Source organism: Labrus bergylta, chromosome 8 (assembly GCF_963930695.1).
Source record: "Labrus bergylta chromosome 8, fLabBer1.1, whole genome shotgun sequence".
In the NCBI taxonomy this organism is placed as follows: domain Eukaryota; kingdom Metazoa; phylum Chordata; class Actinopteri; order Labriformes; family Labridae; genus Labrus; species Labrus bergylta.
The window spans coordinates 22,156,098-22,177,749 of record NC_089202.1 but is presented as its reverse complement, the minus strand read 5'-3'; the positions used below and the strand labels follow the sequence as shown (position 1 = coordinate 22,177,749).

The following is a 21,652-nucleotide window of genomic DNA, read 5'->3' as shown; positions in this document are numbered from 1 at the left end:
CTTTGGATTACAAGTCAGAGTAGATGAATCACTGCGTCATTATCACTGTCCAATTATAATTTAGTGACTACCTTATGTCCCGATCTTCTAATCAAACTTTGAGTCACTTGTGTATGGAAAGGTCTCGACTTTTATCCAAAAATAAACAAATGTCCAAAATGAAATGACTCAGTGTGATGTTTATGGCAAAAACAATCAAGCAGACAAACCCTGACGATGACCTCATCCACACGCAGTAAACACTGATGTATTGTTATCTAAAGATCTGTTTTAGTCTGCTTCCTTCATACTCTTCTGACCTACATCAGTCAGAAGAGTATGAGGAACTAACAATCTTAAAAGTCCCTGCAGGATCTTTTTGTACGTCTGTTCTGTGAACTGGGGGAAAAAATGGGTTTAAGTTTCCCTTTAGTTGGAACGAATCACAAAAAGAGCTGAAACTTAACAAGCTGCTCTCATTGGATGATTTTAAGAGGATGTTAGATCAATCAATCTTTATTTGGATAGTCCGTATAGTCTGTAAATCATAACAAATGTTATCTCGAGAAACTTTACAAAAAGCAGGTAGACGACCTTACTCATTGTTATGTTCCAAAAGAATAGATTTTGGGTACACTTACTACAGCTGGCCAGTAGGTAGCAGCGTATGAGATGACTTGCTAATCCACTGAAGCAGCTGATGTGAAACTATTCCATCAAAAGGCATCTAGTAGACGAAGCAGCTTTTAAATAGCTGTTCACTGTAGTGACCTCTGTGGGTAAAGGGTTAAATTTCTTTTTTTCTACTTACTGAACTTCTTGTTATGAATTTTAAACATTTCTTTGAGGGCTGTGAGAACCTTGAAGCTCAGATCTGCTCCGAGTTTGTGGATGTGACTGTCGTGTCAGGACCAAATAAAGAAACCTCTCAGTGATTAACAGGATATTTGGTCTCAATAAACGAACATATTCTAAGAAGATGCAAAAACAAAAAACCCCTTTACATGTGATGCCACTGAACACAAAAAGGCGTACAAGAGACCTCTTTATTGAATTTATTAAGTTGTATTCAGACACTCAAAACTGATCAGCAGCCCATCACTAGTAATGTTGTTTTACATCATTAAAATTCATTGAGCTGTAAGGTTAATGATGCTACCTGCTTATAGCCGGAGGTTAGCAGAGTCCAATACAGTCCGTCGTATAAAATCGAAGGGCAGTCATTAATTCAAACATGATCAACACTGTGCAATGCAATAAAAGTTCCTTTCAAACATGACCATGGACCATTTCTTCGAGCAAAGTAACAAGACACCAGAGAGGGATTCTGTTAATAACACTACATAGACCTGAAAAAAAAAAAAAAAGAAAAAAAAAAAAAGACCACCACGACTTAACACCTGACCAGTTTGTGACGAGGATGGAGATCAAAATAAAATAAGCAGACCTATGTTGAACTGTACAATTGTTCAGAATCTCTAAATCATTTCCAGGAAGAAGACGACATTGCACCCCTATAACAACATTAGAGTTTTTTTTTTTTTTTGTGTGACGATGGGAACTAGTCCAATTATCTGTTTCTTGCCGTCTGAACTCTATTCTAAAAACAAGCCCCGCCCCCGCCGCCGCCCGCCTCCCACACTCTGATGAAGATCGGCCACATTAATGCGGTCTGACTACTGGCCTGAACAGAAACAGAGCAAATTTTACAAAGACAAGTTTGACGCAATGAGCCGAATGTTAACAGTCTTTGCGAGCAGGTTGTTCCAACAGTCTTCAGGGTTCGCTGTTTGTTTTCTTTTTCTGAATCAGTGTCAGATTTTGACCTCTGGAGGCTTCTGTGACGGACTTTATGATACCACGACATGAAGGAATACTTAAACGTTAACATGGAAAGAAAATCACCCAACCCCTGTTCACGTCCTCGTTCAGCAGCCTCTCGTTAAATCGTAGTTCCTGATGATTCTGCTCCATGTTTTTCCAGCCCTCGAAGACTTTGTTGTGTGATATAATGTACAGATGTTTGCACATAACGGGAAGCCAGATGTGTATTTATTTTTTCAGACAGTTCAGTTTTTTCCAGCACTTTCCATCAGACTCCTCGGATTACGACGTCTTCTCGTGTAACAGATTCTCGGCTTCCACAACAGTCAGAAAAAATCTGACTGTTGACAATTTGGTTTTCTCCTGATTGTGAGCATGACTCAACCTGCACACTTATTCTGTATTACAGGACAGTCGTCGTTTATTTTAGTCGACCCTGTGAAGTGACAAATGAGGACCACACCTTCCCATCCGCAGAAAAATTCACACACAACACACAACACACTCACACGTTCAAAGGTGTTTCTCTCGCTCGTCTTTCCTAAATGTGTGGGGAGGGGGGGGTAGTCTTACAATTGAAGAAGAAATAAAATGTGTTGTTTTTTAGGCGTTGTAGTGATACATGCATCCATTATACTGATATACACTTCTTAAAAAAAGTTTTAAAAAAAAAGGAAAAAGAAAAAAAGAGAACATCAACAAAAAAACAAACAAAAAAAAAAAGGTATTAGAAATGCAGCTATACAGAGTCTTTATGCTATTCCAGGGGAGTGAGGTCTGACGTCAGGAAGCCAGGGAGCCCGATGTCCAGATGTTCAGATGGGGGAGGAGGGGGAGCAGGAGGGAAGGGGTATGTGTGTGTGTGTGTGTGTGTGTGTGTGTGTGTGTGTGTGTGTGTGTGTGTGTGTGTGTGTGTGTGTGTGTGTGTGTGTGTGTGTGTGTGTGTGTGTGTGTGTGTGTGTGTAGGGTGAGGATGAGCAGGAAGAGCCGGGTTAGTTACTGCAGCAGGGGCGGCTGCTGGGCTGAGCCGTCTCTGTCAGGTCCACTCCTCGATTCCGCCCGCTGCCGGCTCCGGCCGCCTGAGGCTCGTTCTTGGGAAGCTTCTTTGCTGCAGTGACAAAGCAAACACATCAGAGATGACATGAAGGCCTGTGTCCACTGATGCTGGATTTTGTACTCGGACCATCCGTTTTCTACACAAATCAATGCAGCTCAGTGTTTTCACCGCTCAGTGTCCTAATGGGCAGATTCCACAGGATCTGTGTGCAGCGCGTGCTTTACGCTGTGCACTCTGGGGCGGATCGCACACTCTCTAGTCGATGCTCATGTTAACACTTCACGCGCCTCAAAGCACAAGTCTACTTCTCAACTTAGCCTGCTGCAGGCTAAATAGAGCAGATTGAACCAGACAGAGAGTCTGACAAGGGGACGCATAGAGGATCTGCTCAATTTAAAAATAAAACACAAAGTACAGACTAGCAGTTATGTTGAGCACCCCATATGCAGAGGCTATAGTCCACGTTGCAGCGAGCATGTGTTCGAATCCGACCTTTGACCTTTATTGCATGTCATCCCCCCCCATTCTCTCATTCCCAATATTCCCACTCGCTCTTCAGCTGTCCTATCAAAATTATAACTTTGACAAAAAAAAAAAGAAGTTGATGGTGTATAAAATATTCAAGAGACACCTACCGATGGCCATGAAGATCTCGTTCACGTTCATAGAGGTCTTTGCTGATGTTTCCATAAAAAGCAAGCTGTTATCGTCTGCGTATGACTGTGCATCCTGTGAAAGAGAAAGCAACACCATCAATTAATTCAAATGACCTCACACGTTAACAAACACGTCTCTAGCTTTGGCAGGTGGGAAAGCACCTCACAGTTTGCACGGACAACAAAACCACACGCAGAGGAGGCAAAGTGGGCGTGTACCAAGAACACGACAGGTCACACGTCGTCTTACTCTTCCAGCAGACGACCTCCAAACAGACACTGACACCTTTGGTCTCTTTCTAATGAGTGTTCTGCGTCTGTTCACAGTTAATTAGCGAGGATTAAAAGAAGACAAACCTGGAAGTCCAGCGCTCTCTTGTTTGCGAGATCAGCCTTGTTCCCAGCCAGAGCTATTACAATGTTTGGACTGGCTTGTCTCTGGAGCTCTTTAACCCAGTTCTTCGCCCGCACAAATGACTCCTGGCAAACACAACAAGGGAGGAGGAGGAGGAGGAGGGGGAGGAGGAGGAGGAGGAGGAGGAGGAGGAGGGTGACTCAGTTAGTGCAAATAAAAATAAGATCCATGTGGTGGAAAGATGAGGACAGCCAGGTGGTCTTCTCTTCATTTCTGACTTGGCTTTTCTTATCTGTTCAAGGTCCAGAGACTCGCTTTAAAGACAGTCTGATGAAATGTGAATCAAATATCTTCAGCGTGGGTACATAATGATGAGGTATCAGCAGTTGACATAATACAGTATAAGACTTAGATTAAGGCTATTCTGCCATGCAAAAGGCAAAACAGCAATACAGGATTTTTCAATTCCGACTCTCCTTATTCAAGACCTTGTCTTTGAAAGATTCTGTAACAAATTGAAGGATCCCTATTTTCCAGATTTGCTTTGCTCAGGTTCTCTTCAAGTGTCAGAAGGCCATGGTGGTGAGTAGATTAAAAAAAAAAACAACAACTGGTGAATCATATGTTTTATTTCTCTTCTCTAAATGATACAAAGGGTTAGCTGACACCTTGTAATCGCTGCCACATATTAACTTGTCAGTTAGCCTACCACTGACGATAGCTAGCAGACGACCAGTTGCAGCAGGATTACTGTGGTGTGTGTGTGGTGACTGGTGTTCCTGTATGTACGTGTGTGTGTATGTTTGGGTGAGTCAACACACGCCTGTGAGGCTCTGACATGCAGACAGAAGAGGAGCAGCTACGCCAACAGCTTGATCAAATCAGCATTTTTTTTTTCTTTTATGTGACTATTTTACTCGCCATGTGTTGTGTGGCCCTCTGAGATCTACTTGCCGATTTGAAATAAACACAAGGTGAAGACATCCCTCATCCAAATTTTGCCACTATGCCCGACTGATGAGTTACATAACCTACACTACAGGCCATTCGTTGCCACTGCAACCAAAACAGCATTGCCACCTTCCACAGATCTCGGCTTTGCTGATGCGAGCTTCAGGTAATGACAACACAGATACTACCTACTCTACCATGTGGCCACTTCTGGCCCCCACACAAGCCAACCATGTAGGATGATGGTCAGCAAGAGCCAGCCTGTTGTGAAGGTTGGATGTATGTTTGAACATGTTCTTGTGATGTGTACAAGTGACCATTATATCCACGCATAGGTACGACAAACTGAATACAAAACAGTGTGTTGTTAAGTGAGGACTCATCGCTGATGACTCATCTTTTAGTTAGGTTAGATACTATAAAAAGGTTGACTAATACTCAGAATATCTTTGAGTGGAAACCACTGCTGTCACTGCATCATTGATAAGACTGTAGAATTTCTTATGAAGTTCTCCACTACTACTAACAATATACATGACGATATACGAGGGTCATGAAACAGAATGAAACATTTGGATATTTAAAGAACGGCCTTAAGCAAGTGTGGCATTCAGAGACTATTTTTATCCAACTGGGATTGGCTTATAGTTTTGAGTTTTCCGGAGCTTTTGTGGACATCCGTTCAGTCAGAATCTGCTTCACAGTCTGTGTGACAAAAACTGTCTCTTGTCTGTTGAGGTCCGCTCTGCTTGTTGTACGACTAACTAAACATCATTTAGCACGACTAAGGTATACAGGTCTATGATAGGAGAGAGACTTTGGTGGATTATGCATACTCAATAACAGTTACAACAGTTAGTAGTAATTTTGTCTTCTCTGCAAAGTGCATGCAAACATAGTCGGTGCTGTTCCAGTTCTGGTTGGTGACAGCAGTGCTGATAAGAGAAACTGCATGACGGAGAACTTGGCACCTGACTCACCTCATTTGTTATGTCGTACACCACAATGGCTGCCTGGGCACCTCTGTAGTACATGGGAGCCAGACTGTGGTAGCGCTCCTGACCAGCTGTGTCCCAGATTTCAAACTTGACTGTTGTGTCGTCCAAACATACTGTCTGAGTCAGGAAGGCAGCTGCGGGGGCACAAAGCAGAGAAGCCAATGACAAATGAGCCTGTCGCTACTGAACTGCACAAAATGTATGACTGTGGAGGTAAAAAAAAAAAAAAAAAAAAAAAATTTAGAAACAAAGTTGGAAACACAGTCACAAAGAGACGGATTACGTGGTTCACTCATTTGGAAACGATAGTAATAACAAACATGTTCCAGACTGAACATCCAGACTCTGGTTGAGTGCTGAAGCATTGTGCATGACGGGATTAACACATTGACATATTTTTTTTAAACCTTTATTTACTCTGGTAATTCCCACTGACAGCAATGAGTCACACATCCACACCTGGAAACCACCTAGGCCGATACAACTTTACTTTTGCTCTTTAAGGGACTGACTTGCAACCTTTAAATCCAATGTTTTAAGTCAATCACTGTTCATCTAATTCCCCTCTAAAGTTATGAATTTAACAATAATCACTTTATCTTTTACCCTGCATTTCTGCCATACGGGCAGGAGGTAAAACAGGCAAAACAAGATATTTTTGGAGTTGTTATTGATTGTTCTTTTTCAACTCTTTACCTGGGCAACACTGCAGCTCACTTTTCAGTGTAGGATACATATCTGATAAAGATTTTATAAGCAGCCAGCAATAAAATAAAAAAAATGATGTACATAATTTGATTTTTAACATCTTGTTATTTTTGATAATTATATTCCTGTTTCTTGAGCTGTTGTGACAAAAAAATGTCCCCCATGGGGGATCAATAAAGTTTATCTTTATCTTTATCAAAGACAGTAACATGAAAATGATTAGAGTCCAAACCTCCAACAAAGGCGGACTGGAGAGATAGTGAAGTTGAAGGTTTGAAGAGAGTGACTTTCTCACTAAATTGAAGAGCAGGGAATTTTGAGCAATGTTAGGAAAAATTGTTTGTGTGTGTTACATTGAGAGGTGATAACTGATCCACTGTCATATGAATTTACATGTAATTATATCAGTATAGAGATCTAGGATGTGTGGATGACCAACTATTTGTTATATCAGTGTTGTTGTTTTTAGGGCCCGACCGATATGATTTGGCCTATGTCGATATTGGGGAGAAAAAAAGAAAAATTTATGCCGATATATTTCTTAGATCTATGTTTGATCCTTAGAGAATAAAGATAGATAGATATAGATACACTTGTGGAAAAGATATGCATAATAAAGAAAACAACCATAAAAAACAGGTGGGAAAATTTGATTTATGTAAAAATCAAGATTCTTATCTTCTGACATTTTATACAGAGTCATAATCTCAACACAAAAGAAAATCGATTCATTATTTTGGCTTATCAGTCGCTCCCTGCTAAGTGCTAAGGCTAGCTCTTTAACTCAGTAGAATGCCAAATGGAGGAGCGAGAAATTCAGCCATTCTCACAGATGACTGGAGTAGATCCTGAAGTTTGTACTACTTCAAAATAGACTTTGAATCATGAATCCAGAATCGTTTTGAATTTGAATCGAAAATAGATTCTCAATCGACTCGTGAGACACCCAAAGATTCCCAGCACTAATTTTAACCCCTATTAATCTCCAGCAATATCTCTCTTTGAACCTATTCCTCGTTTGGGACTAATACTCCAGTATGAGCATGTTTTACTTTGTGTGGAAAGTGCTGTCTACGACTTTTAAAGTCCACTGGTGTGTTTATTTGGCCTGAGTTGAGTCTGAAAATAGCAATGCAATGGAATGGAAGGAATTAGATTAAAATATGTCATATCCAGTGAGCAGAGCTTGTTGCCAAAGCACATTGAGTATAAGATTATGTGGATGATAACAGACTGCTCCTACCTCAGGTTAGCTGCTGGACATACCTGAAATTAGGGGAAGATGTCCAGGAATTTCCCTAATTATACCCACAACTCTGTGTATTGTTCTACTTCTTATTTGAGCATGTATTGTTTGGCAGCGTTGAAGAATTTTGATACTCATGTCCTCTGCTGTTAGTAATACTTCCTTTCATTTTGTGCTGATTATATTGTCATATATTGTATTCTCTTCACTGACCAGCGGCCTGTACTACAAAGCAGGATTTGGGGTCAGCGAGGTAACTTCAGGGTTTTCAATCCTACGAGGGGGGTTCACTTCTTACCGGGGTACATCGCCGCGGTAACTTACGCTGCACACCTAACCTGTTCCGGAGCAGGTTATGTTAGAAAGAAGAGATCAACCCATGGAAACCTCCACCCACTGACCAATCAGATCTTTTGATCGTGGAGCTCCCGGATCTGATCGTGAGGGGGGAGGAGGGAGAGAGACACTTCATGTGTCCTGCATGATTTTACATTAAATAGTCCGTAAAGTTAATCATTATTTTTTTCTGATATCGTCCCTTACAGTTGTGAGTTGAGTTTTTAAGATGTACAATTATGAATGGGTTGTTATAGCTTTGAATCATATTTTCATATGAATGTTTAGTGTCTCCATGCCGCTCTGTTTGTTATCATCAGAGCTGCAACTGAAATATAACTTCTCAAACTGTTAGACTCGCCACATGAAAGACTCAGAGCAACACATCCATTTCAGGGAAAGAAAAAAACAGTTCTTATCGTCAGTTCTAAGGTGAACTAACGATGGAAAAAATATATAATAAGCCGTAGTTTGGACATTAATACTCGCTGATGTTTCTTTATCTACAAATTGTCATTCCTGCATTTGTTCCTGCAGCTGTGTAACTTTAGTCCTTGAGTGTCTTCATATTGCTAATATAGTTTGTTAAGAGTTTTTTAGATATGGCCATCTGCCGACAGCGGACGCAGTTATGATTGTGATAGGTTAAATGAAGCTTACACCACCCCTTTAAGTTTTACCTACCAGGTTGATAACCAGCTTTGTATGACTGTTAATCACGGTCTCTTATGTGTTATTGATGCCAGATAACCCGAAGACACTGTGGGTATGTTTAACTCGCTTCGTAGTATAGGCCCCCCGGGAGTCATGACTCATATCACAGATATTTGTTGTCCAACTGAGACTATGAGCAGCATATTAAATCTTTATTTTAGTGTGTGATTCATAACCAGTCTCTCTACGACAACCAGGTTAATACAAGTACAACAGTAATAATATCTCCTGTACACAGCCACAGCATGGCCCTTTACAAATCCATACCTCCAATTGTGCTCTCTTGGAATTCATGAAACTGCCCCTTGACGAAACGAAGTACGAGACTTGACTTCCCCACAGCCGACTCTCCTAAAAGCACAAGTTTGAACTGGCAGATCTTGTTGCCTGCGTTCGGCCCATTGGGTCGTGTAGCTCCGCCTCTACTTGCCATGTCACACTGTCTGGTCTCTTACTCTGCACGCTGACGTACTGTGGAAAACCGCAGAAAATACCTGAGCAGGAGGGAGAAAAAGAAAGCACAATGTCAGAGGTTGTCATAGGACACATGCATGCACACGCACACAAGCACACACACACACATACAAAAACAAAATAAATGCCAGGACATTGTCTTGGTGTACAGACTTGCTTTCTGTTTAATATTAAGTATTTTGTAGTTCATTATCTGCCACCATGAATCATGAATGTTTCAAGTGAGGTACTACAGTTTCATGATCTAATCAGCTAAAGATTATGGTAGCAAACTCATTGTATTCTTAATATTTAAGGCATATTTAGTATTTCCTTTTGAGGTTGCTGAGCCTAAACGATGTTCATAGCACAGATCACTTACACCTTATTTCATTCATAAATAAAGGTTTTTTTGGTTAAAATATGCACAGGGCTTGAAGGACAGATGCTTCTGCTTTACATCAACATTCAGGAGAAAAGCAGCTGTTTTTTTTTCACCTAAAGCACTTTTCCCGTGTTATTATTTATACATCAACAGAAGCTTATGGATTATATTCACAAAAGCAGCACCCACGGTTATTGTTGTAATAATAATGTTAACATTTAAACCCATTAAGAGTACAAACACATCTTTTTTTAAACATGTTTTAAGGATTGCACTTTTACAAAACAAAGAGTCTTAACATAAATAAAGAATGTCCTCCCTGTTATACATTTCCATTACACTTGCTATCCATTCCCCTTTTGTTGGTGGTTCTTTGTCCAGCAGCAGGTATAAAGACAACTTGAAAATCAAGTATTTTAAATATATTTCACCATACTTTATGTAAACATTGCAGAGAATAGAAACTCAAAATGTATCCATTTAATTCAAACATATGGGGGATATTCAGGATTTTCAACTGTATAACTTTATGCTGTTGTTATGGCCACATTTCTTAAAAATCAAACAGTCATTATCAAGAGATAGGGGAATAACAATAGAGGACACCTTACTGTAGTTCAGGCCAAACTAAGTCAACAGAGTTTCAAATTACCAGCCACACTGTGTCTCTCTCCTAACAATAGCAGGTTGCTAGCCATAATTATTAAAGCAAAATAAAGGGGAGAGAGGTATGGCAAAAACATACAAAGGTGTCTCAGATACAGTGAGAGAGAGAGAGAGAGAGAGAGAGAGAGAGAGAGTCGGTAAATCTAAACTCTTTTAGCTGCCAGTGTCTCACCTTTATCAACTTTAAGAAATGAGAGAAAACTAGACCAACTGGTGTAGAGGTGAAAATCTCTGCTTCAAGCATTGTGTTGTTTGAGACATGGTTTCAAAAGGGGGATAAGTATGACGCAAATATGTGAAATAATCTATCAAGGTTAAATTAGACTTGTTTTTTTTTATCTTACCTCAACAACTAGACAACAACAGCTTCTTTTGTAACCTTCACATTTCTCATTCCCAGCTAACAAGTGAGCACAGGAGCATGCAGGCCCGAGAATAAAGTCTGAAATCGCGTTACGACACACAGTTAACCACAAATAACCTGTTGTGTTGTTGTTGTTGTTGTTGTTGACTATCTGGAATTAGCAGAGTAACGACAGCTAGCGTTAGCAACACAGCAAAACTCGTCTGTTCAAAACATCTAGACCAAAACAAATCCTCCTCTGTTAGTCATTTAAAACGTAATCTGTGTTACTTTAACTTTTAACTGGGTGGCATCATAAATGTCAAGCTCCTAAACACTACATCTGACATTTTTTTTTATGACGTTTTGAGAACACCAAAACACAGATGATGCAGTTTTGGGTGTGTACAGCTAATGACAGCTAGCTAGCATTAGCAACATGACGCTAATTTGTTTAGCATTATCCGACTGTTGACTAAATAGAGTCGCAGATGTTGGCTGCAATTAATGTTTGTTCTTGTATACGTATTAATGATTGATTAATGACCTCTGATGCGAAAATTCACCAGGTGTACAACGTCAAGTTACTGTGCTAACTAGCTCGGCCCTTCCAGTGTGTGCTAGCTGTGGTTAGCTAACATGGGTCTGGTCAGCGCATCGGGAGGAGCCCTCTCAGAGAGCCGCTAATATTAACCACTTACCGACAAAAAGGAGGAAGCTGTGTGTCTCTCCAGGCAAAGGACCGAAGCACTTCACAATGTGTCGGATATCCACTCAGCTCCTGTGGCGTTTGATTTCATAAGGCTCCGTGATGTCCCTCTCCCACTTCTCTCAACTTCCCTTTTCGCATTGTACGAACGATGATGATGACAGATCGTATGACTGGAATTGACAATCCGCCTACGTCACGGTGCGACGGACCAATCACATTCGAGGATTTATTCCCAATTTACCTTTCCAGGGAAACTACTAATGTAACCCATTTGAGAATGAAAGTAAACAATGCTTATTGTTGGAGCTATTTAATTGGGGTTAGAATTAGTTTTTGGATTTAGTTTACTAATATTTGGGTGGTGTTGTTTATTTAATTATTCTACACTATATTGTTCATATTGCACTATATTATATTATATTATACTACATTATATTATATAACTGCACTCTGCAGTACTGTGGTACAACACTGCCTCTCTTCTCTGCTGTTTACATGACTTGTTTACCCTGCTATTTATCATACCAAGTCACTTTAATCACTTGTCACTTTATCTTGTCATTCTCTGAAAATACTGTCTCAATTCTCAATTCCCCCCAGTTAACTTCATCATTCATTTTGGACTGTATATACCCCCTGTTTTTATTTTTATTTTTATTTTTATTTTTTTAATATCTTATCTATTCTGTTAAATGTGTATTTTCGAGCTTTCTTGTCTGTGCTGCTGTAACGCCCGAATTTCCCCTCTGGGGATCAATAAAGTATTATCCTATCCTATCCTATCCTACACGTTTTCTTTATTTAGAAAATATTTTGGGTAACGTTTTCTTTTTTTGCTAGTTATTTTTTTAGTAAATTTAGTTTTGTATTAGTATTTTTGTTAGGTATTTGGGTAATACTGTGGGCACCGGAGATTATTTAAGTAAGAGGCAGGTGGAGGACCGGCATGCACCTGGGTGAGCCTATTGTTTTTTTTTTTTACCAGATCAAGAGGGGCAGCGGGAGCCACGATTTCTTCGTTCTTCGTTCTTTTGTTTGTTTTCCTCAAATAAACCAGCAAAATACCGCAGCTCTTGCATGGACATTGGATTTCTTTTGCCTGCGTACATTACATCCCCATGGTGCATCAGTGGTCATTTGATTATTTTTGATATTAGTTTATCTAGATTTGTTTTGTTGTTTTTTGGACAAATAGCCACTACACTTATCTTCTATGAGACTGATATCTGAGAATAGCGAGTTCCTTAACAAACATAGAAAGATAGATAGATAGATAGATAGATAGATAGATAGATAGATAGATAGATAATTAAAACAAAATAATAATAAATACAGAGCAAATAAACCCTAACAACTATTCATAAAAATGAAATAAAATACAGATATTTATACATCCATAATTTAGCTAAAAATTACTTCTAAGTCTCAAATAAAGAAAAACTAAATTAGACAAGATTGTATAACTGAATTTAAACAAATTTGTAAACATACTTTGCTGGAGGGCATAGGTGTCAATGTGCAAAACAATAATCACAGTTGTAAATGTGCAGTATACATTGTAGAGCTGTGAAAATGCAGTGAATACATATTTTAAAGTGCAAATTAAGAGTGCTGACATGTTATCTGCTGGTACTATGGCCAGATGTTATAATGAGCAGATACACTAACTAAGTGCTATTTGTGCAAGGATAATGTGAAACCTTTACAGGAGCAGAACAGGATCATTCCTTTAATATATATATATATATATATATATATATATATATATATATATATATATATATAATGTATTTATATCATTATTGTTGAAACTATTGAATGAGTAATTATTACTAGTAATTACTATTATTGATATAGGCTATTATTTTTTATTATATGCTTTGACAATATTATCCCATTCATGCCAATAAAGCTTACTGAATTTAATTTAAAAAAAAAAAAAACAATGAATGATTTTCAAAGCGTTCAGCAGGATATTTGATAAGAAAGAGGAGATTCACTGTGACGTAGTTGCGTGGATTATTAAAAAAAAAAAAATTGTATTCGCCATTTCTGCAATGAACTTTTAATTTTAGTCACACATATAGAACAAATCCAATTTCTGATTATTCCTATCAGCTTGCCCGGAAATTAGAAATGAAAAGTATTTAAAAACAGCTTTAACCGCATTTTGAATTGAACTGACTGATGTTGCTAGGCAACTAAAACTCAAACAGTCAGGTGCCCGTTTCTCCAGCGTCCAGTGAAAGAGTTTGGAGCAGGTAGCTAGCAAGAAAGTGGATTTAAATTTTCCCAAGGCACGACAGACGGCTGTTTAAAGCAGAAGACAACGACCAAAGCTACCTTGGTGAATTTACGATGAATACGACCGGCAGACATACTTGTTACCCCCTGAAAAATGCGGTTATCTGTCCAAACATACCGGTAAATCAACTCTGAGTTAACTAGCTAACACTGCGTTAGTTTAGCGTTAATCCTTGTAGCTAACTTTCAGTAAACTTCTTTTCCCCAGCGGATATACTGTACTGAGCACTGGATACTAAACATAATGTTTCTTTTCACACCAGGCTGGAAAACTAAAGCCTTTGGGAGACACTGCCAATGTCTGCTTACAAGAAATTGCGAGGGTAAGACCATTTTTGTTGAGATATATGTGCTAAGTGATGTATTTAAATCATACTACTATCAGTGGTGGACAAAGCACACAATTTAATAACTAGACTCAGTATAAGTATAGATACACCTGGTCAAATATTATTCCAATACAACTGAAAGCTGCTCAGTCAAATAAGTACTTGAGTAAAAGTACTGGATAACTTGCTTTCAAACTACTTCATCTTTAAACATTTTTGTATTTTCACAATGCAGTACAGTCAAAAATACACGAGTTTGCTACCTTATGTTTATTTATAAAACATTATTTACATTTTTTAAACTCACATACTACAGACTTCCATATTTGCAGCTCCAACATAAAAGGAAGAATCATAGGAACAACCTAAAATAACTGATGAGCAGGGAAAATATCAGCCAGGCTTTACACATTGAGAGAAAAATCTCATTTCTTAAGATATGGTTGGTGCTCCTGTGGAGAATCTTCATCCTTCTCTGCTGTAGCGATCATTACCAACACTAAATGATCAGAGTTACGCTTGCTCTGTGTTTGTTTTAGAAAATCAAACTCATCCTAGTGGCCTAGCAGCCTAGTGGTTAGTGCGACCCATGTATGGAGTCTATAGTCCTCCAAGCGGCCGGGGTTCAAATCTGATCCTTTTGCTCCTTTCCTGCATGTCGTTCCCCACTCTCTTTCTCCCCGATTTCTGACTCCATCCACTGTCCTATCTCTCTAATAAAGACATAAAAAAGCCCCAAAACAAACAAAAGTATTAAGTCACCCCAAAAAATAATACGTAAGGAGAGTACAGATACTAAAAACATGTACAACTGGATGGAAGGTCATAATGTGCAGCTGCAGACAGTTTTAAAAGTTGAAGGTGCGTGTTTATTCTCAGTGATCTATCAATTTATTTTTCATTTCCAGCCCCCTACGCCACCAGTGGTAAGGAAATTTCGCAACAGCACCCAACCAAAACCAGGAGCTATCCGAGTGCACCAAGGGAAGGCAAATGATCCAGATGTGGCAAGCACCCTTGTCCACGGCATCAGCACCAAATCTTGCCTCAGTGTGAGTACCACATTAATAATACACTCAACATATTTGGGTAAAAGAGGCATAAAGGAAGGTTTTTTAAGACCACTGATCTGGTGGGTTGATATATTCTAGATGATTACAGATCAATCACTAACTTCTCTGTTTGGTGATGATATTTTGGGCTCTCAGAACCTTTGTCCTTCCTAACCTGAATAATTCATTATTGCCTGTGTGCATTTAAAGTTTATCTGCTCACATATTATTTCTGTTTTACTTTATAGGGCAGCAGCTTGATAAATCCACCCCAAAAGACCTTGTTCCAAGAGAAATTGCAAGAGCTCAGTGAGACAGGTTACACCTCTAATAAAAAAGCACCATTGGGGAGGTCAGACGTTTCTCTTGTTGGACTTCCCAGCTGGTATAACAACGAAACTACATTTGGTGTGAAAATAGTAAAAGGTACAGAATGTTTATTTTAAAAAAGATAATAGACTTAAGTTTGGTAACATGAACAGAAAGTATTAATCAAATCAGAACAAGTCCTCTCTGTACTTAAGAATCCTGTTGCTTTTGGTCCAGGGCCAGATGTGAGAGAGATAATTCACCCTTCAACAACAACTGAGGAGGTGGAGGAGAAAGCTCAGGCGGGACATGAGTCCTACATACGGAGCCACAACGCCTATTTTGTCGGTAAGAAAATCAGATATTTTATCATGCACAATGCCCTTACTGTAACTACCATCTACCTTTTGGGGGATTGTTTTGGTCATTATAAATCTGCTTGTCACTCCCACCACAATCAAATGTTCATGTTCAGGTGAGAGGATCGATAGGAACTATGACTGGAGTCGCTACAGCAAAGACAGTAGGTTCGGGATCCTCACACCTCATTTCAAAGACGGAAGGGATACTTGCAAAACTCTTCGCTGGCTGGGGGAGTCACAGAAGTAGGACCTCAAATAAGTGCTTTGTTTTTAATCTCCCAAACACTCATTGCATTTCTCACCTTAAAAAAACCTAATCTTACCTGACATTTCCATTATACTTAATTTTGAACAGGTTTTACAATCCAACGACTGTTTGGATGAGATCTGGAAACAGGGAAAAGATGATGGCAGCACTTGGGCAAACAAACAAAATGTAAGCATCAGTTAAACTTCTTCTGTCCAATTATTTGACCTCGGATATTTAATAGCTATAGTTTAACTTCATTAATTTTTTATGTTTTCAGGGAAGGAAAAAGCTCGAGTGCACCACCAGATCAACCCCATGGAAACCTCATACCAGTGGATGAAATAGGTTAATGACTTGAAAATATTCCCTCCTGGGTTACATATTGGAACACATGTTGTGTCCTTGAAAACAGACAAACTAAATTAAGCCGAGGGGCAAGTTATAAAAATACAATTTTGCCTGTTTTCTGCGAAGGAGTTGGAGAGTTGATCCACTCGGCAGAGCCTGGCCAGTACACGAGAGGCCGAGATCGACAGCGCAGCTTGGTCAACGCAGTGCGAAACCACCTCAAGACAGCCAACTTCCAAAAATTCCCCTCCCTGCTGGAGGCGTTTAGTCATTATGACAGGGTACGGCTGGAGTCACTACAGGCTGATAATCAAAGGAACCAGAGCACAGTCCTTTCTCATTGGGGACTATTTTATATCTTTATATCAGACAAAGCACAAGTGTAACTAAAACTTGTAACAATGAAACAATAATTCTTCTATAGTTACAAACTTAAACATACCATATAACATGTTCTTGTGTCTGTCTTTATGCTAATCAATAGAAAGGCAAAGGGATGATTGACAAAGAGGACCTGCAGGCAGTGTGCAGTCAGTTCCAGTTGGGTGTGAGTGAGCCGGTTATAGATGACCTGATGGACTACTGCGACCTAGACAGAGATGGACAAATCAACTTCCTGGAGTTTGCAAATTTCCTCAACTGGAAGGACACGATGCCTATCAAAAGTCATGGACAATTCTACAAGACAAATGGTCAGTTGACGCTTTGTAATAAATCAGTTTATTTACTGAGGTTCCTGGTAGCCCTAGAGAGTAGGGGGTGGGAATCCCAGATAATCAGTTTATGTCCTCATACATTTTTTCATTCAAATTATTGGTATTTGGGACTGGCTTTATGAAGATTGCATCACACAAGTCTGGGTGATGATATATTGCCATTCAAATATTTAATCCCACCCCTCCTAGAGAGTAGAGAGGGTGTGCTTTTCAAGAATTACTCAGCGAATAAGTCACACTTTGAAGCATTAATTTCTTCTGCTGGATTAAAAAACTGGACGGGTAACTTTATGGTGTTTCAGACAACATCACTGACATCAGGCTTGGGAAGAAAAAGCCAAAGTTTTCAAGTCATGGCAGCTCAAGTGAATGCAGGTGGATGAATTTTCTGGATTTCTTTTTGTGTTTATTTTTTCTCCTGCAGAGCGTCAGACCAGCTGGGCTCCAGCAAACATAGAGAGGAAGACGTCATCAGAATCAGCACAGCCTTCTTCCTCTGAGGTCTTGGTTAAGCCTGAGGACCTGGAGCCTGTCCAGCCAGGAACCTCACTTAAGACCCTCAAGACTCTGAGGCGACCCAGGGTAGTCACAGAACACTTTAGGACGTCCTCCTCCCTCATCGGGTCTTCCAGTGATGGCCGGTTGGCATCAAGTAAGTCAGACATGTGTGATGTGATTATTAGTAGGTTGTACAGCAGATACTCATACAGGTTAGTATTCCCTGCTACACGTTTGTGTTTTAAAACTGATTTTTAAAAAGTCTTCTAAAATCTAAAAAGCTTATCTGTGGGCGACAACATAAAACATTTGCTGCCAGATTGTGCACACAGAGCTAACTCTGTCACTTTTGGTAACCATCCCAGAACAGTTGAATACAAACTGAAGGATAAAAGTGCATCGTGAAATACTCTAAATAATTATTTAAAGCCAATAAGTAAAAGTGTAGGCATAACACTGGAAATAAGTCTTGGTCATTTAAACTTAAACAAACTTGAATTACTTCTTGAGGAACTAACGCCTTCATTTCTTTTGCAACACACCTTTTTTAGGACTTCATTTTTTATTTGATATGCTTTAGTTTATTTTCCCTTCTTATGATAAATGTTCTAAGTTTCTTAACATCCTTCCTCATCATGTGGTCTGTCTTAACAAAGGCAGCCGTACCTATGGGCTCCCGTCCATGCGCTCCGACCTTCCTGCTCCCCGCATAAAAAGAGTTAGTGATACGACCAACTACGGTGACACATCCACTGCCAGAGATCTCCTTTATCCATCAGTTCATGCCAGTCAGGGTGTTTATGAGGAGCACCTCGTCTGTCCTCGCACAAAAACAGAGGTATGTTCTAGTGAGGGAAAAGCAGTTAACCTAAACATCAGAGTCAGATTCACTGCGAGTAAAATGTTTTATTGGAATAATTAAAAGGATTCTCACACTCTCATCGTCACAGATCGCAGAGATTTTCAAGAATGTGGGTGTGACTTTGTCTGAGGAGACGTTTGAAGAGGCCTGGAAGCTGGCGTCCATGAAGCATCCTTCAGGGGAGGTTTGTGTTGAGGACTTCCATAACGTACTCAAAGAAATAAAAGCAATGTGATGCTCAATAGGTGTTGACCAGCACAGTGTTTCCTCCACACAGTTAATATTTCAGTCCAGACAATATCCGCTTCATTCAGAAAAAAGATAAAGCTCCACAGTATTTTCAGGTAGTGCAAATGTAATGAGATAAAGAAGTACAAGATTCAGCTGGTGTTACATTTAAGACGATGTTCACCAGTTATGTTTGAGTAGACATGTATCTGAAGTACATCCATGATCTAAAATCTCACTCTATACTACAATAACAGCAAAGACAGGTAAAGCCAATTCCTAAATCTAAATTTCAACCTTTTTTAAAAAAAATTTTATCACATGCATGTGTGAGACTGACTCATTTGAAATCCAGAGGAAGGTGTCCTTTTTTTAAATTTCATACACTTACTATATCATAACTGTGGTGATTTATCTGCTGAAACAAAACAAACAGAATGACACGGCATTAAAACTTCAACAAGAATGAACCCATTTGTTCTCGGTTTAAATCAGTCTTTTTATTTTAATTTTATAACAGTTGTTTCTTTCGGGTGGGAGGATGAAAGTATTTTTGGATGTTATTTCTGTCATCTCTGATGTACGTCGCTTTGGATAAAAGTGTCTGCTCAGTGAATTGTAGAATTGTAGAATTGTAGAATTTCATTAAGGTAAAATGGCAGGGTAAGGTACGTTTCTTTGGATTGAACCAATTAATACAACTGTATGGGGCTGCAGAAAAAGCATTTATAACCAGACATTAAGAACACGTTCAATTTATATTTAAAAGAACTAAAACAGACCAACAATAAATAAACTGAACTGTAAAGACAAAAACAAAACTGCAAAGTATGCTTAGAAAGCAAGAGTTGAAGAGATGCAGACTCACTTTATTGAAGATGTTCAGTAAAAATAACGGTTTGAGCCCAATTTAAACAGGTGTCAGGTTTTCAAGAATGATGTTTTACAGGTGAGGAGCATAGAAACTGAAGGCTTCTTTTAAAGGCCTGTTTGCCTAGTAGAGCACCCAATCAGAGAGTGTTTTATAAAGAAAAAGCCCTGTACTGTACTTGCAACACTATCTGAAATAAATAGTGTTGTAATAATTGACATAGAGACTGACATTTTGTTATTTCTCAGTGGGCATCAGGTTGCTCCTCTGTGATGTTGTGATGCAGAATCACACCACTTCTTGAGCTTCATAACCATCATTTTGAACAACAGCAAAGCTCTTGTTTGCATGATCACATGCAGAGTATCAACTTTGTACATCAGAGAGGAGAAACATTTCAACTAACCTTGAACAGGTTTATATTATTTTATCTAGCAGGGGGCACATCAGCAGGCGGGGTAATGACCCAAACACATGTAGTGGTATTGGAAATATATGGCAGAATGTGTTCATTGTTGTCATAATGACTTCTGGGTCTTTACTTAATTCTCAGAGAGCAAAAGAAAAACACAGCTCCTTTCCAACAGAGACCGCCTCGTCACAGGACCTAACATTTAAAGTGAACTGTCTGTTTTTCCCCTTTTACGTCTTTTTAAAGTGAATCATTTTCTATGTAGAAAGATAAGAATAGATTTCATGAATTTACACGGCTCATTAGTGTTGTCAACTTGTCACTTTTCTTACAGTGATAGCTTCTCATCTTTTATTAGTTCACCTAAGCTGCTGTGACACAGTGTGAGATCTTTGGTTAATTAAACTGGATTATATTGTCACTGCTGGTGTGACTCTTTGAATGCTGACAAAACACATAAGTAAATACAAAGAGGTTTACTTTATTTGTTCTGTCAGAGTTTTTGATTTTCAAGCATGTTTATCATATTCTAGTAATCCAACTTGAAATGGCAGTGTGACAGAGATTGCACAATTGTTGCACGGTTTCTAAGAGCTCATACACGCATAGACGTACAAAACAGACGCACACTTTCAAAGAGGTAGGAGGAATTGTGTGCATCTGCCTCGCTAACAGGATTAATGGAACAGGTTGGCACTCGGCGTCGAATCATCAACATGTCGGAAAATTGTGAATAAAAAAAATCATTAGCTTTTTTTTTTCACATTCAGCACGTTTTTTTTTCTTGTTTTCATTAAACCTAATGATCGTCACGCGTGTTTAATTAATGTGCTCTCATCATACCCATGTGCTTATTGACATGTGCTAAGCTAACCACACTCGTTTAATCTCATTATGACTCAGTATGACGCTCCGCTGGAACCAAAAGAAATAGAAAAAACCCACACAAACTTCCACACACCGAATAATAATGCAGCAAAAATGAGGATAATCCTTATTAATCATCATGCATGAATAAGGACCCGATAATGACAGAATCCTGTTTGCCAGATATCAGTATTTATATTTCTAGCTTTAACAGAAAAGTCTGATGCACAGACGAGATGCCTGCCATGACTCGATGTTTTTCACAAACAACAGGTTTTTGGCAACGACTGCGCTATCTGAGAAAATATTTGTTCTAGCTCGTTTAAATTGACGGGGACGTTACTGACAGAATTTTAAATCTTGTTTCAGCAAAGCAATTTAATTTTCTGTCACTTGGAGGACTTTTAATCTGATCTCTTGTCTATCTGTAAAGCACCTGCTTGATAAACAGTACAAGGACACACACACACCCAGCTGAAGAGCTTAAGTGAAATGTTTGAAGTTGCTGCTGTTACTCTGAACAATAAAAGAACTGCTGTTGTGGTGAATTCTGTGTGGGTCATGGTCATTATCCAAAATCAATGTATATCACGATATGTATCGTATTGTGGGAGTTGTGTGAAATACCTGTTCCTAGTCCCTTAAGGCTCAACTTGCGTTTGAACCACATGTACACGAAGACAACCTGCTGCAACGGGAGCGTAAATGTTCACATACTTGCCTATGTACAACGCATGTTACTGGAAGATTCCTCTAGAGGGAGCACCACGTAAATCAGACGGGTAAAACACAGAAGTAAAGATGATCCGTCGCAAGCTAGTTGGGCATGCATGTTTGATGGCAATGACACCTCATAGTGCG

The 21,652-nt window shown here is 39.2% G+C and overlaps 2 protein-coding genes across 2 annotated transcripts; one reads left to right on the top strand and one right to left on the bottom strand.

Annotated features, from left to right (window-relative positions):
* Positions 1-1,020: 1,020 nt before the first annotated feature.
* rab5ab (RAB5A, member RAS oncogene family, b) lies at positions 1,021-11,539 on the bottom strand. The gene is made up of 6 exons (XM_020640430.3): positions 11,373-11,539; positions 9,092-9,318; positions 5,803-5,954; positions 3,874-3,996; positions 3,496-3,589; positions 1,021-2,911 (listed from the first exon to the last, which is right to left on the bottom strand). Exons 2-6 carry the CDS (start codon positions 9,255-9,257, stop codon positions 2,796-2,798), a joined length of 651 nt encoding a protein of 216 aa, XP_020496086.1. The 5' UTR covers positions 9,258-9,318; positions 11,373-11,539; the 3' UTR covers positions 1,021-2,795.
* Positions 11,540-13,614: 2,075 nt separating this feature from the next.
* efhb (EF-hand domain family, member B) lies at positions 13,615-21,385 on the top strand. The gene is made up of 13 exons (XM_020640435.3): positions 13,615-13,807; positions 13,951-14,010; positions 14,925-15,068; positions 15,317-15,494; positions 15,615-15,725; positions 15,853-15,982; positions 16,095-16,175; positions 16,267-16,334; positions 16,464-16,618; positions 16,822-17,029; positions 17,478-17,705; positions 18,208-18,389; positions 18,502-21,385. Exons 1-13 carry the CDS (start codon positions 13,742-13,744, stop codon positions 18,646-18,648), a joined length of 1,758 nt encoding a protein of 585 aa, XP_020496091.1. The 5' UTR covers positions 13,615-13,741; the 3' UTR covers positions 18,649-21,385.
* Positions 21,386-21,652: the final 267 nt, after the last annotated feature.

Coding starts and splice junctions, on each gene's coding strand:
- rab5ab (XM_020640430.3), bottom strand. CDS start 9,257: ATGGCAAGTAGAGGCGGAGCTACACGACCCAATGGGCCGAACGCAGGC. Junction 3,997..5,802: donor TGTACGACATAACAAATGAG/GTGAGTCAGGTG, acceptor TGTGTTTGCCAG/GAGTCATTTGTGCGGGCGAA. Junction 3,590..3,873: donor AGAGAGCGCTGGACTTCCAG/GTTTGTCTTCTT, acceptor TCTCTTTCACAG/GATGCACAGTCATACGCAGA.
- efhb (XM_020640435.3), top strand. CDS start 13,742: ATGAATACGACCGGCAGACATACTTGTTACCCCCTGAAAAATGCGGTT. Junction 14,011..14,924: donor GCTTACAAGAAATTGCGAGG/GTAAGACCATTT, acceptor TTTCATTTCCAG/CCCCCTACGCCACCAGTGGT. Junction 15,069..15,316: donor GCACCAAATCTTGCCTCAGT/GTGAGTACCACA, acceptor TTTACTTTATAG/GGCAGCAGCTTGATAAATCC.